Source organism: Gavialis gangeticus, unplaced genomic scaffold (genome assembly GCF_001723915.1).
Source record: "Gavialis gangeticus isolate Ggan-Ray unplaced genomic scaffold, GavGan_comp1, whole genome shotgun sequence".
In the NCBI taxonomy this organism is placed as follows: domain Eukaryota; kingdom Metazoa; phylum Chordata; order Crocodylia; family Gavialidae; genus Gavialis; species Gavialis gangeticus.
Window position 1 is genome coordinate 202964421 of NW_017728992.1, and position 15704 is coordinate 202980124.

The 15704-nt window shown below is 55.5% G+C and overlaps 1 protein-coding gene across 10 annotated transcripts in view; it reads right to left on the reverse strand.

Moving 5' to 3' along the window:
- Positions 1 to 325: 325 nt before the first annotated feature.
- PTP4A3 (protein tyrosine phosphatase type IVA, member 3) overlaps positions 326 to 15704 on the reverse strand; it is a 75821-nt gene continuing 60442 nt past the window's right edge. For 9 of the 10 annotated variants that reach the window (XM_019528225.1, XM_019528231.1, XM_019528234.1 and 6 more), the window contains 4 exons: positions 15301 to 15393; positions 5445 to 5575; positions 3706 to 3780; positions 819 to 1871 (listed from right to left, as the gene is read on the reverse strand). In XM_019528225.1, the coding sequence (XP_019383770.1) occupies positions 1754 to 1871; positions 3706 to 3780; positions 5445 to 5575; positions 15301 to 15393 (417 nt within the window). In that variant the 3' untranslated portion in view covers positions 819 to 1753. Of the gene's footprint in view, positions 337 to 818; positions 1872 to 3705; positions 3781 to 5444; positions 5576 to 15300; positions 15394 to 15704 lie in introns of those variants that run through there. The other variant, XR_002099598.1, reaches the window with a different exon arrangement.

Sequence of the window (15704 nt, forward strand, 5' to 3'; positions counted from 1 at the left end):
TTCACTTTTTTTTTTTTTTCTTTTTTTTTTTTTTTTTTTTTTTAAAGCTTGTGCCTTTAATAAAAAGCTTAGAAATTGCCAGCAGACACACAGACAGTGCTCAAGGGAGGGGGCTGCACAGGGCAATACCGCTCTCCCCCCTCTGAACCAAGGATGCGTTAAAAAACCAGAGCGGGGCCTCCGAGCTGCCTGGCCCCCCACGCGCGACCAGAGCTCTCTTGGCGTCACAGCCGCGTTGGCGCGAGGAGCTGGGTGGCAGGGAGGAGGCAGGGTGTGCCCCTCGAGTATTGCACTTCTTTCTCTAAGCCCACAGCACACATGCAAGCAGGGAAGGGTCTCCCTGTGTTACGCGGCCCACTGGGGAAGCCAGAAAGTGGCTACTAGCCCCTTGAACAGCTACTACGAGCCTCTTGTGAAAGACCTGCAGGGCCATGGGGCAATGGGGAGGAAAGACCTGCAGGGCCATGGGGTAATAGCAGGGGAGGGGGCATATTAGCCCATGCAGGGAGCTGCTGGGTCACGTGCTGGGCTAAGAGAGTATGGAGAGAGAATCAGCACCCAACCCTGTATCTTGAGGGCTGAGCCTTTCTGCTGGTCTTTCAGCCCAGCGGTGGCCTTCAAGGCTGAGCAGACGCTTGCTGAAACCCACCCCCCTGCCCACAAGAGTCCAGAAATTGAGGCCAGAACTTCACATTCTGGCACTTTACCTCTCGTGCCTTCCCCTTCCCCCTCAAATGGCCTGGTTGTCCCTTCTCCCGTCCAGCTGGCCCCCGTCTAGTCTGCATTTGTGAGCACCCAGACGACCTCCCTCTCCTGCCAGCAAGGAGACCCTTTAGGGCCACAACCCCCAGCAGTCCCTGTGCCCACACCACCTCCCCAAGACAGACGCATTTTAAAGTTGGAGGAAAAGAGCTTCCAGGTGGGCCGCGTGCTCCCCGCTAAAGGAGGGCGAGGGAGAAGAGGTCCCCTTAGCACAGACTCTCCGGCCAGAGAGCTCAGCTCTGCCGAGTTAAGGGCAGGGTCAGTTTACCAAAGCGATTCATGGGGTGGTGGTCTGTACATACGCTGCTTCTCCTTGCCCCCCGGCCCAAAGTCACTGACCGGCGCCCCGCTCCGAGGGAGCCCTCCCGGGACAGACGGCAGCCATGTGCGGTCTTGGTGTGAGGTGAGCCCCCGGCACGGGAAAGGGTGGGTGTGCGCACACGTGCGTGTGTTTGGAGTGGGAAGGGAAGGAAGGGAGGATGGACAGCTGTGGCTGGCATGCAAACAGGATCTCAGGGCACAACCCAGCAGATCCCATGTAAGGGCTCAGGTGGGTGGCTCCAGCCTCAATGGGCATTTGATCCAGGGCTGGTTTGTGGCTGTTGCATTCCCAGCTGCAGCTCCGCTCTTCCCCTCCCCTGTCCAGGCCCAGGATGTCATGGCAAGGACCAGGCTCTTATTGCAGGGGTTTAAAAGGGTTGCTTTCCAGCCAAGCATCCCAATGGACTTAGGCCCTGACTCTGTGTGGGGAGATGGAGGGTGGAACAGAAGGAGGGAGAGGATGGGGAAGTGGGCCACACTAAACTGTCCATGAAAGCCCAGGGTCAAATGCACACCCGGCCTCCCTCCTTGGCTGCACCTTCCCAAGGGTGTGGTGGCATTTGAGAGAGAGCATGCCCCTTTACATGGGAACGCGGGTGCTGCCTGGCCCTGTGCGCGCGTGTCGGGTTGTGTGTCTGCATGTGGTTGGTTTGGCAAGAAGTCATCAAGGTTACATGATGCAGCATTTGTTCTTGTGGTTGTGAGGGTCCTTGAATCGGAGTCTCTGCTTTGGCCGGTACTTTTCCAGGTAGGTGAGCTGCTTGCTGTTGATGGCTCCACGGCGCTTCCTGAAACACAAAAGCACAGACGTGGGTGTTCGTTGGCAAGCGCTGGCCTCTTCCCCAGAGCACAAGACTGACCGGGCCCCTGGGGATGGGTCAAGCAGCAAGTTCTCCAGTGAGCTGGCGGAGACAGGCAACCTACCTGCCCACACTCAAGAATTAGAGGAGGACACGTCTATGTCCATAACATACTCCTTCCCTCTTGAAGGAAAAGCATGGTTGAGGGACATGCAGGCTAATGGATCTCACGGGGACAGCTGTGGTCCAGCTGTTCCCAGAAGAAGGGCCGGGAGCCCTAAGGAGGATTCTGGTCTGCAGAAGACCAGGGGAAGGACTGGATCCCCTGAGAGGGCTCATCTCTTCCTACCCTTGTATCCACGGGAATTACAGATGTCTTGCTGCACGTTGGAAAGAGCAGTATGAAAAGGAAGCGAGCGCGAGCAGCATCCCTCAGCTGGCAGCAGGAGCTGGGGGCCTGCCAGCAGCTGAGGAAGAGCTGAACTCGCTCCTGCTGCATGGGCCGCTGGCGGTCAGAGCAGGGGAAAGGTGCGGAAGAAGCCACGCTGGAGCAGCGCTCACTGGGAGCTGCCAGGCCAGAGCGGAGCGCGACCACGGCCATTCAAGTGAGACAATGGGAGAGTGCAGAGCCTGCAGCTAAAGGCAAGGGTCAGCAGCGAGGAAGGATGTCTGCCCTAACCCAGGATGAGAGATGCAGCCAGATGGCCTTAATCTTCCCAGAAGAACAGTCAACTGCTCCCCTCCAGAGAGATTTCACCGGAGCGGAGAATACCCCAGCTCTGCACAGCCCTTCCCCTGGAAGGCTTCATTCTTCCCTCCCTCTCCTCCCCCTTCCCCATCCCAGTCCCGAGTCAGAGCCCTGGACCCGCGTTCTGGGGAAACGAACCTCAGGTCGACTCCGGAGGCTGCAATACGAGCATCTCAGATACACATGCAGCAGGTGACCCTCGCCCTGCCCATCCTTACAAGTCAGGAGCCTGCTGGCCTAGCGTCAGGGCTCTCTGCTTGTCTCCTTCCCTCCTCCAACATGACCCAACTCCTCCCTAACTTGCCTGACCCAGTTCGTGTCGGAGCCTTTGATTTGCCTAAGAAAAAGCTGTCGATACCGAGGCGGCCCGGCCCTCTGCCTGTGGGAGTCTTGCTCTATTAACCAACCGCTCGGGCTTCCAGCAGGAATTCTGCATTCGTAGGTCACCAGGAGTTGAGCAGACTAATTATTCCCCGATCCCTCCGGCTCTCAGCCACCAACGTAGCTGGGAAATAGTCACCCCGAGGCCGAGCAGCATAACAGCTGAGCTGGGCTGGGCTGGGCCTCATCAGCTCTGAAGGGAGAGCAGATCAATCCAGACACCAGCTCTAGAGCGAGGCCCAAGACATGCACAGTCCAGCTGGCTGGGGTGGAGGGGGAAGCAAAGGAGAAAGCAGGGGGAGGAAGGGGATAGTGCCTGGTTTGCTCTCTAAATTAAATCCAAGCTTCACGTCAGAGCTTTTGAGGAGGAGGAGAGGCTTTCCCCCCACCACTTCCTATGCAGCCAGGAGGCAGGAGACTCCCCCCGCCCGCACCCCGATCTCCTTTTGCTTCAGCATCTGGATGCTGTTCTTTTAAACAGCTTCCATGCAAATAGCTCTGAGCAGATAAATCCACATACTTGACTCTGAAATGTGCCATCTCCTGGTTCCCTTGCGTGACCCCATCATGAGCACCCCTGATTAACCCCTCACGTACAGCTGCCTCTGGGGGACGGCCAAGTTAGCCTGGCTATTGTACGCAGTGGACCTGCCGTGGAGCACATGGCAGGCAGATGCATGATGGGGCACTTACTGTCTAATGAACTGAATGGCGTCTTCATACTTCATCCCGCTCTCGATCAGAGCCAGCGCCACGAGAACTGGGGCCCTGGAAATAATGGAGAGAGATGATTTTCTCGCAAGGGCTCGTTTGCTGCTTTAAGTACAGGAATACCAGAAGTGAGGCATGAATAGTCACATACTCTCTCCAAATTTAAATCGTACTAAGTTCCCTCCGCTCCAAACCCTCAGCACCACACATACCCACAGGGATGACGTCCCACAGCTACGCAGCATACATAGCTCATGCAAAAAAAAAAAAAAAAAGCAGTGCTCTCACATCTAAGCATTACGGTACATCATGGAAAGGACCCACAGCAGCACAAATATAACAAGCATTGATTGGCACGAGACACCGTATAAACGCTGGTTTTTAGGCCTTCTAATCACCGGTTAACACCCAGGTGGAGGCACCGAGCATACAGAAATGATGCGGCTGTTGAACCTGGGTCAAAATAAGGAGGACAAACCTTGCAGCAGTTGGCTGCCCCCCTACAGAAAAAGCTTTGACTTCAAAGGAATTTGACAAATGATCACTAATTAGATAAGATGAATTACTGGTAGGTTCAGTATGAAACAAAGTGAGGAGGGTTAGAAGCCAAGTGTCCAAAAGGCACCTTCCCACTTTAATGGGGGAAGAGTTTGCAAACTGTGGCTCCAAAACAGACTGGAACGCAACCTTAAGCCCTCACAATTATCTGTCGCAAGAACGACGCGGGCTTCCACAAGGACCATCAAGCTCATTTCAGAGGCTGCTGCAGACCGACTGTGCAACAGCTTGTGAAGGGAAACAGAAGCAGCTGGCTGCTAGCACAAAGATCACCTCCTTGCACATCACAGTAAGGGTGCCAAGGATAGGTATCTGCATATCCACAGGGGTCGGCCCACCATCATCTCACCCCTACCTAGTTCGGGCCATGTATTTCATTTCAGACAGTGCCTTGCACTCCCCAAGGGCCTTCTTAGTGCTTCAGCAAGCAGCTGTGGCAACAAGTATGCCCACCACACCCTCAATCTTTAGGCACCGGCTGCAATTTTCAAAGCTATCTGGAGTCTCAGTGCCCCTGAAAGCTAGCATGACTCTTGCATCTAGATCCCCAGGTTTGGAGACGGCAGCCTGGAGCGTCACTTAGAAGAACAAGACTAAGAGGCCATCTGGGCTGTTTAGCACCGATGGACTTGTCAGACACATCACTGCAATGTATAAGTATGGACCAAGGGTTACACGTCTCCCATCAGCTGGGCTCAAGCAGATGCACAACAGGGCTGTGCTCTGTGCCGCGCTCAGCCTTGCACCCAAGAAGACAGAAAGAAGCTAATCAGGGACTGATCTGGTCCGAGGAAGGAGGGAGATCAGGGCTCGGGGTGTGTGTGATGCCATTTGGTCTTCCTCCTGCCACATCATGGAGCAGAGATACCTGTAGGTATCAAGTATTTTGCAACACCAGGACTTTCAGGAGTTTCCTCAAAGGGCTGGAGGCCCTTTGTCATCCTCCCCTGTGCCCAGAGGCAGCAGCGAGCCCATGTGCAAATGCACACGGAAAGACAGGCCTCGGAAGAGATGGGAATGTGCTTTGCCCTCACCTCGTCCTCCATGGCACATTCATTCCTAACAGCTGCAGGCAGCGTGCCCCCACCTTGCATCTCGCTCCCCTCGCTGGGGAAGGTTTGCCCCAGTGGCAGCTTTTAACCCCTCCTGACCCTGCTACTTACCGGCCCAGGCCAGCCACACAGTGAACTGCCACGCAGCAGCCGGGGTCTTCGCAAAACTTGGTCTTCAGCAGGTTGAGCCAGTCATCCACGATCTTGCTGGGGGGAGGAGCGCCGTCATCAAAGGGCCAGTCCTAGAGGAAGCACAAGGTGGGGGTTACAGCTCTGCAGCACTGTGCCCCCAGCCCCTCGGAGGCAGCCTGGCTCTGCAGACCCCCAGCCTGGAGAATGGTCACCTCGGGCATCTCACTCTGCTTCCCTGGGAGGGGGACACAATCCCGTGGGATCGGAGGGGTCGGAGCACCCGCATGGCAGAGGGAGAACCTGTGGTGTGTCTGCCTTCCTTGCTCACGCCCCACGTGGGTGCTTTGCGGGCCCACGTGCTGGGCGATGCATTTGCAATACATGATGAGGTCGAGGAGGGCGAGACTGTAGGAAACGCGTGCAACTGCCCGCACACACGCCTCCAGTAAATGAACCCTAATGTGGCTGCTTCCCCCTCTATCACGGAGCATGGCGAGGGTGACGGGAGTCATATCACTTCCCTAACTTGACAAGAGCCTTCCTGTGCCACCAGTCCCTGTGCCCACCCCAGGGGTTTTGCCAGCACAGGCTGGGCCTGCTTTATACCAAGGGCATCCATTTGGGACAACCACTCTGCTTCATCACAAGCTCATGGGGAAGTGACTGCTCCGTGTAGACCGGGACGTCCACCGTATTTGACTCCCCGTGACGGACACGGTCTGCTCAACCATTCGCTGGACGGTCCAGCCCCTGCTCCGCAGGTGACGGGGCCACTCCAAAGGGATGGAGCGACAAGGCTTCAACCTGAGCACATGCAGAACGACTAGCATGCTTGAAGTCAGCCCGTGTTCAGCTCACAGGGCAGCGAGGGGAGCCCTTGCCTTTCTACGCCAGCTTGGCTGGAGGGAAGGAAGGAAGGGGTCCCCTCCCCGCCCCAGCACACACACGAGGGCAGCTTTGAGGTCGAGAGCTGAGACAATAGCAGATGCGAGCCTCCAAGGTTCATTTCTAGGATACATGGCCGTGGCTCAAAAGTCCTGTTGCTTCAGCTAGACAGAGCGGCTCATCTCCTGCCTCCACAAACTCAAACCACATGCGGAGCTTGGCAGAGGCTGCAGCTCAGATGGTCGAACTGAGCGTGGGTGGGAACCGTAACTTGCCGCTGCAAGGCTGCCAGACCCACCCGCAGGGAGGCGGCGGTGGGGGATGCCGAGCGTCGCAGGCTGCCTTCCCCAGCCAAGGAGTTACAACTTTTGAGCAGGCACCCCCACCGCCTGACCACTGAAAGGGGAGCTGCAGACTGGCCCGTGCCCAGCAGCCCGAGGAGCCAGCCAGCGACGGGCCCGCTTCAGAGAGGCAGGAGGGAGGAGGCTTGCAAGGTAAAAAGGGCAGGAAAGCTAGGAGGCTCTTAACCGCAGATAGCAAAACCACAATATTCCCGTGTTTAACTTGAAACAAGTGTTCTCCTGTCTCTCCCCTGCCCTCCCCCAGCGCGGCCTGTTCCCGGCCAAAACAAAAGGAGCTTGGATCCACTTTGCATCCACTTTGCAGGACTCGGGAGGAGAGATATGCAGGACTTGAGAATTTGCCTAGGTTAAAAGCAGCCCAAGTCCAGGCTCGAATTAAAGCCTGCTATAAAAAGACACAGGCACCACCCACGTCCAACCTCGAGCAGACCCTCGGAGCATCCCCTGGGCGTGGGTTGGTCACGTCAGTCGTGGGGCAAACAGAGACAGGGTCCAAGTGCCCAGCTCGACGCCCTGGAAGTGCTCAGGGAGCTGTCTCGGGTGGAGACCCAAAAATATGCCGGGTCTTTTCCGAAGTGTGACCTGGGGGACTTGCACTAGAAATAAAAAGCAGCGATTGCTAACCGTGAGGGTGGCAGAGACCTCAAAACCCCTCCCGTAGGGACAGGATGGACTCCCCATTTCTTGGCACCTTTAAATCAAGATCCTTCAGCAAGACTTGGTCCACCTACCTGCAGCACTGCTGGGAGCATGGGGGTGGCTGCTGGGATGAGCATGGAGAGCTGGGGTCACACATGGCAGCACCCTTAAAGGGGTTTTGCAGCACTCAAACCCTGCTCTTTGATAAGCAGGCCTCCCTGCCACATTTAAGATGGGCGCCCAGTTGGAGAAGTGATGGTAGCCGAGACCGCCAGGAAACTAGTTACCTAGGGGGAGGCAGGAAGGGTGTCAACAGCTTGGGACCCCATTTCATTTGACTCTCCGGAGATCAGGCTTTCTTAAAGGGTCGACCTTTGGACAACCTTGGCCCAGGTGGAACGATCCCCCTCTCGCTCAGATCGGCTGTGCACGTCCTGCATCACAACCACTGCCTAGACGATCAAAAACTAACACTAAATCACTGCCGACCCCTGTCAAGCTGAACATCTGTTCCCTGGGCATCATCAGCCAGTGCCTCGTTAGGGAGCAGTCACCCAGATGCCGGCAATCCTCCTGAAATCAGGCAGGGCACCAGCTGGGGATGATGCCGGGGCTAGTCCAATACGACTTGTGCGAAGTTGGTTGCATTGCCAGGGAAGCTGGAAAGGGCCTAATTTGATTCGGGATTTGTCTGTGCCCAAATCAGCGTTATGCCAGTGCTGACATTTTGGTCCAGCTGCAATTTGATTCACACTGAAATAAGCCTTTGAAAACCAAGCCTCGTTCAGCCTGGTACAATTCTGCCATCGCGCCAGCTCTTGGAGCCTGGACAGAGCTTGCAAACCAGCTGTGCACAACCGGAGCGCATTCGGTATGGGGCGCCTGCGGCATGACCACATGGAAGTGTCCCGAGGGCCCTGCACCAAATCCAGTGGGAGTGAGCGCAGCCTTTCAAGACCCCAGCACTGCGGCTGCAGACCCATGGCTTTCGCGTACTTCTGAGCAGACTTCCTTGTAGAGGACCCTGTCTTCAAAGCGCTGCCCAGTGGGGGAGGAGGAAGCTGAACGGCAGGATGCCCGGCTATCCAAATTATTCCTGGCCCATGCCCTCCATGCGAATAAAGACTTCCCCACCAAGTGCTCAGGCTCGGAAAGAGTCTCTTGCTGGACAAGCTCCGGCGAGAATCTGTTCTGCAGTTGGCGCTGCTCACGAAAGCCTGGCGACTTCACCGCGCGGGGCTTTGAACTGCCCCGGGCTGCTCTCATGCTTCACTGACAAGCATGTGCAAGGCTGGAGGCGCGCCTGGCTGCGGTGGAGCAGCTATCTTGCCACATCACCTTGCCGCGTGCTCTCCCGGCAGAGCATTCCCGAGTCCCACGAGCGTTTCTCCCCCGTTCCCTTTGCCCTCTCACAAAGCCTCTCAGGCCCAGCCACTCCGCAACCCGTATCTGGCTCAACGTTGCATTTTCCCTTTTTCTTTCTTTTCTTTCATACACTTATTTCCTCCTTCCCTCCTCCTCATTCTGCCAGTCGGACGTCCCCTTCTTTCAAGTTCCCATTGAATTATTCCTTAAACAGGACTTTGTGCGGGGCAGAGAAGAAAGGGAAGAGTTAGTGGCTCTGCTTTCAAGAAGGGGCTTAATTTCCTCCAAGTCCCAAGCAGCTCTAAGCACCGAGGTCTCTTGCACTAGCATGCTCCAGCGTGAAAAACCCTCCAGCTCTCAGCAGAGGAAGGAGGTGCTGACCTAAATAAGTGAGGGCACGTGTCAAAGAGCTCGTGCAGCATAACAAGACCATGGAAATTGTCTGCTTTCAGGGGAGCTGGAGAAACCTAGAGAAAGCAGGTTGCAGAGGACAGAGAAATGGGCTGGCAGACTTGCACTCTAGTCCCAGCTCGGATACATGGCATGTCCGCATTTCATTTATTTACCCATCAAACCTCTGCCTTCTCTATTAGGCTCATGGTGTTTTGGGGATAAGACTGTGTCTAATGGTGCCACGACCTCGCTTGGGACCTTTACATGCTGCTGTCATACAAACAGCGTTACTTGCGCAATGTAACACCACGAAGGCCGACATGCTGCACCATGCAGGATGAATGCATGCGGTCACTAATCCACGCTTAACGACCGAGTCGTTAAGCTGCCCTGCTGAAGTCATCACTGGGACGGGATTATGCAAAAAGCTGTTGAGGCTTATTTTAACCAGGTGATGCAATGTTGCTGACCCCAAGCACTGCTATGAAAATCAGCAGCCGCATCAGCGGGAAATCCTCCCTACCTGAGTCACCCCACATCCGGCAGGGCATCGCTATGGGCAGACACCACTTCCTTCAACTCAGGGGCCTGGCTTGCCAAGCGGGTTAGCCCAAAGCAATCCGGGTCTGGACATGGTAAATGCAGACTCAATGCATAGGCTTTAGGGGCAAGGAAAACTGGGCTGAAAGGCCTGATCTCCTGCAGGAAGTCCGTCCAGGACTCTGATCATGTGGAAGCAAGATCGGCACGTGCAGTTATACTAACCTAGCACCTGAGCCTCTGCGATCCTGCCCCCTCACCACCCCACGAGCCAGACCCTGTGCACAGCCGCCTGCCCTCCAGGCTCTCGGCCACCTCCTCATCCCTACACCTGCCCCGACACCTCTGCAGGCCTCTGGCTGGGAACCGGGGCTGCGAAACAGGGTGGTGCAATTAGAAGATTGCTGCATATGTTAAGAGAGCTCACAGCTTGCCCTGAAGCCCTTTGCATGTATTGCTGCTTCAGAATGGCTCCAGCCACTGAAGGAAACAATCAAAAGCCTCGGGCTCCTCCTGTGCATGTTTTGCAGAAGCAAAGCGTCTGCTGAACAGCAAAAGCCGGCAAAACCCTTAGCTTGCGGCTTTACAGTGTGTGGGGCAGAGACCTGGTCTGCTGGGGCACATTAAAACTCTCCGAGATGAGGGTGCGCTGCAGACGAGCTGCTCCCCATCACACGCATTGGTGCTTATGGCCACGGCGCTGCTTTTGTCAATGAATTGGGACCGCAAGAGCCACTGGACTCTGCCGACCTGAACTGGGGGAGGCTCCATTTCCACGTGAATGGCTACTAGCAGGGCAGCCTTTTGGTAGTGAAGAGCATCAGGACACAGCTCAGCCCAGTGGCTTTAGCACTTGCATATTGCTGCACCGTGGTGGAGACTGAAAGGGCTCAAAAGAGAAGTGGGGTGCGCGTGCTCTCAAAACACAGGACTCCAGCAAGCCTGGATGCTAGCAGGGCTGTGTGCAGGTGGACTCGAACCTCTCCAAACTCTCTGGCCAGAAGGACGCTGTGGAGAGACTTGGGCACGAGGCAGCTGCAACTCAGAAGCCTCCAGCCTGGGCACTGTCAGGAAAGAGGCCAAGCTACATTTACATGTCACAGCCTCTGCTTTTCATAATTCCTCATTGCTGCTCACCTCACCGAGGCTGGATTGTGGAGGACAGCGTTGGTACAGCACCAAGCACAACCAGGATCATTTTACGCTGCCTGTTAAGGCAAATCAGCGAGGCAGCGATCATCAGGGTATTTGAAGCAAGCTGACAAGGTGGTCTGGGGTCACCACGCCTGCTGGGGTAACACACAGCTTCAGTCACGCAGTCTTGCCGATGCACAGCAATGGCCCCACAAGGATCTCAAAATGCTTCCTTCGTACGAGGGACGGAGGGCGAGTCTTGCCCTTTCAACAGGCTAGGAAACAAGTCAGCCAAGATCCCCTGGAGTTAGTGTCACGGCGTGGAGAGACCCCAGCGGTTCCCCGGTCCTGATGCATGTGTGCAATGCCACGCTAGCGCTCTCCATTTTGGCAGGCGGCTGTGCAACAGATTACCTGGCACGGGCCACAGGAATACCAGACCACTTATCATGCCTGACCTCATCTTCCATTATTCATGATTAGAGAAACAGCCCCAGCATTTAGAAGATCCATGTCCTTTTTTCATTTTTTTGCTGACAGTCTCAAGTGCCCGTGAGTGGCACCATCCAACTGCTGAGCCAGCAGGAGCGGGGATAATTGGTATCCCCTGAGGATGAGCTCATGCTCGAGGGCAGCAGGAGCGGCTCCTGTCATTCGTTCGGGAATGGGACCTCTAATACTCGGAGGATTCGCGGTTCCTGGGCAAGCCGTGTGACAGCCCCCTTCGCTCAGCTCTGTGATCCCCCCACACAGCGCCAAGCCTGTGGGCACGAACCAAAGGGATTTTTGTAAGACGCTGGGAGCAACTAATTGAGGAGCTTCAGCAGAGGCTGGATTTGCCAGGCCTGTCATCAATTCGGTAAGTAGGGGCCAAGCCCAGACTAAGGAGTGGTTCGCAACCAGGGTGTCGTATCTGGAGTCCCAGGTCCAGTTTTGGCACCCCCACTACAGAAAGGATGTGGACAAATTGGAGAGAGTCCAGTGGAGGACAGTGAAGATGGTTCGGGGGCTGGGGGACACGACTTGTGAAGAAAGGCTGAGGGAACTAGGCTGATTTAGTCTGCAGAAGACAAGACTGAGTGGGGATTTAATAACAGCCTACCGAGGCTCCTTCCAACCCTCCTTTTCTATGATGCTATGACTACAGTGTACCCACTGCTGCCCAAAGCCAAACCAGGAGAAAGCTAACTCAGGCAGGAATGTCCCCTCCTGCCACAGCTCTTCCCAGTCCTTCTCTGCAGACCACTCCTGGAAATGGAGGCGTTTCCAGGAGCCCTTATGGTGGCAGTGGTGCCAGTCTGGAGAGAGCACAGTTGAGAACCAGTGCACCAAATGCTTGACCCATAACCAGTGTCAGCCTGCCTTATTTTTGCTAATGAAGGGAGAAGGTCATAGCTGGTCGTGCACCCTAGCCACAGGCCGACTTCAGATGGGGAACAAGATCCCTGTAAGGTTAACGGCCACTCAGAGGCAGCAGCAAGCCACTGGGTCGGGCTGCTTTGTTGCACATGGGGAGCGGTGAAAGGCAGTGGGTGTGTCTGGATGCCACAGTGGTGCAAGGAGGGCTGGGCAAGCAGGGCATGAGTCCCAGACACTACCATGGGGGCAGTGGGGGCCAGTGGCTCTGCCCAGCTCTCCCAGCACAGCCCCCTTCCCATCCCCAAGGCACAGAAGTGACTGGCTACACCTCTGGGGTGCTGGGTTCACTCTCTGGATGGGATCAGGGATGCTTCCTTTGAAGTGGCATCAGCCCTGCCAAGAGCTTTTAGTTCTTCCCTCCTTTTATTGTCACAGACATCGAGATAACTAACAGATGCAGCAAGTGTCCTAAACGCACCGTATTATGGTCCAGTGCTTGCATCCTGAATGAGAAGGCCCTTTTTGAAATTTTAAAGTCCAGTTTCCTGGACGGATGTGTATCAAGTGGGCAAGCAGGGCTTGAAGGTGCAGTCAGAGGACGGCTGAGTTGGCAGGTCAAACCCTAGTGCTCAGACCGGCTGCTGTAGATATCTAGTGGCCCCGGAACTTGAATTTTGCAGCTGAACGCACAGCTGATCTCTCTCCGGGGATGTTCCTGCAGCTGGGCCATGCTCCAGACTGCAGGGGTGGCAGATAATGCAGAAACATGGTGTTGTGGGCATCAGTCTCCAGGGCTCCACTATGGCTGTATCTCCCCATGCCAACACCTGGCAGCACTGAGACTGCCTTGAAAACATGTGGGTTAGGAGTGTAGGCCAAGATGAAGTGCTTGCAGTACAGAATTCTCACAGTATTAAAACAGGTTTCCATAAAAATAGACAGACCCGATTCAATACAGCTCTTCCCCACCAACAGACCACCCTGCCCCCTTCTTCCCCAACACACCGAGATCTGTACACGTCCCAACTCTGGGAAGAAGAGTATGTGCAAACTTTGCATCTCAAGCCCACATCTGCTGGGCATCCTGGATTAAGCCAGCCTCCAAATACCACGTCCAAACTCAGAAAACTGACAGGCCTGTGGCCACCCCTGTTATAGGGTTTTCCTTTCTCCTTTCTTTTAAAGCCTTTAGGTTGATTTCCAAGACAAACGTGAGCCTTTGCTGTTTCTGGAATTACTGCCGTGTTAAAAAACACCACTTTGTTTCAGGTGCCGGGATCTTATTAGAGAGAGGGAATTTTAGCTCTTTTGGGTGAGGCTCAGGCTCAGCGACACAGCAAGATGTTGAAAGAAAAATTAAAGAGACAATGCAAACCAGCTTCACATGGTCTCAGGAGGCCCAGAAAGGCCAAGTACACAGAGCCCAAATGAACCCTCCTCTCATCACACCTCTCTCATTAGGGGACACAGCTTTTCTCAGGCTTTCAAAAGCTTAGTCCACTCATCCTCAAAGCAGCTTCTGCCCAGTGCGCTGCTGGAGTCTGCAAAGCAGCAGTGCCGAGCTGCTCACAAGCATCAGTGTAGGGCAGGAGGGAACAATTAGGTGTGAGCTGGTCCCCCTCACTCATCCTAGCAGGCTCCAAGGACAGCAGGAGCGAACTGCACAGCATGAGAAGGATCGCAGCAAGCTTCTGGATTGCAAGAGGGGGGCCCTGATGTCAAGCAGGAGGGAACCAATGCTGGCAGTAAGCAAGCTAAAGCTCACGGGGGAATGCAGACAGGCATGCAAAGCACTGCTCTAACGCTTGTCTTTGCAGCCTGCCACCACATCCCTTCCTCTGCAAGAGCCGAAACTCGGGGTCTCTCCCTATACTGGCCCTGAAGCTTCACGGCCTCTCGTTTCCACCACAGGCCAACTCCTCCGCTGGAGCATGGATTTGGGGTGGGAATGTACCAGGTTAGAGGAAGGAAGCTGCCAGAGTCCCCGTGCTCAGAAGGGTACAGCTTGGTCCCCTGCCAGAAAGTCTCAATGCTGCTCTTTGGTGGCCTCCACCAAATCCTTGAGAAATCAAAAAGAAATGGAGAGATTCACAGCTGAATCCATGCACGGATCCCACGGCTGCTACGAGACACGCACAAAGCCCTGAACCCAGAGCTGGCGAGGACCGGGGGGGCACCGGATCATACTCCCTACTGGTGCAGAACTGTTCCCCGCAGCACTTCATCACTCGCCCCGAGGCAGCGTGGCGTGAAACATGCATTTCGAGGTACATGCGTAGGCCCTCGAGCAAGGCGCTGCCTTCACGCATGCAAACACTGGGCTTCCAGGTAACCCGTGGCCAACGCACTCTAGGCTCTCCAGGATTGGGCTTTTCCTCCCCACCTCTCTGGCATGTTGGGAGGAGGTTAGAGAGCTGCAGTCTCCTGGTAAGACCCAAGAACACACTCAGGAAGGGAAAAGCCTATCCATGAGCAATGCTTGGTGGCCCCCGGACCTTGCACCCATCTGGCTGAACTGATGCATGGCTGCATTCACACGTCCCCAGCATAAAGGTGGGGGCCATGCCTGACTGGTGCCTGATGGCCATTGTAGCAACCTCCTTCTTCCAAAAGGGGGGAGTGAATTCTCCCTCCCACCACTTCTCTCCAGGGTCTGACCATGTCTGACCAGAAGAACAGAGGTGGCACAGCTTGCCTAGGCACCCAGATCTGAAGAGGGATGAACTGTGCCAAGACAGGCAGGACCATTAAGATAAGCAGGGAGGCCAAGAAGCCGGTCACGGCCTGGTGCACCGATCTGGGGGTTGCCCTTCTTCGTCCCCAGCTGGGATCTGGGCTGCTGGCAGCCCCAGCCAGGTGAGGAGAGGAGTGATGCACTGTGAGATGTTTGAAAAATCCATGTTGATCTGGGGAAGCGGAGGTCACGCTTGGATACAACCACTCTGCAGAGGTACAGGACACAGATCTCACCGGGTGGCTTCCAGCCTTTCCCGCCTGGGGCTGAAGGGCTGGCAGCGTGGTCAGCCGGACTGGAAGGAGATTGTGTAGCCCCCTGCTTGGTACCTTGCTCCCACCCCACATCTCCATGGCACAGAGCAAAAGGCACTAGGAAGAAGGGGCCTCTGTCCTCTCTGGGTAAACCCAAAGCAACCACCTACCATGACAGTGATGCCATCCTTTTCCAGCGGGGTCTTGTCATAGGTCACCTCGCAGACCCTCACGACTGTTGTTGCGCCGTACTTCTTCAGGTCCTAGGGAGGGAAGGGAGATGGCTTCTGTAAGGGCAGAGGTAGAAGAGATGCACGTATATCCCCTGCCCCCATCCCCTGCCTCACCCAGGCTACTTGTGCAGCTCTCCTACCAGAGACGCAGGGACTCACCAAGAGACCTGGGTACATGCAAGCAAGAACCACGTGCTTGATGTTACGCACGTGATGGAGTGCCTCGGCGAGCCAGGACCACGCAGAGCGTGGCTGGGGCAGACAGCAGAGGTGACATTGCCTGCCATCTCCATACCAGCGTTAGCTCTTTAATCCTTCCTTCCAACCCACCCAAGATGGCT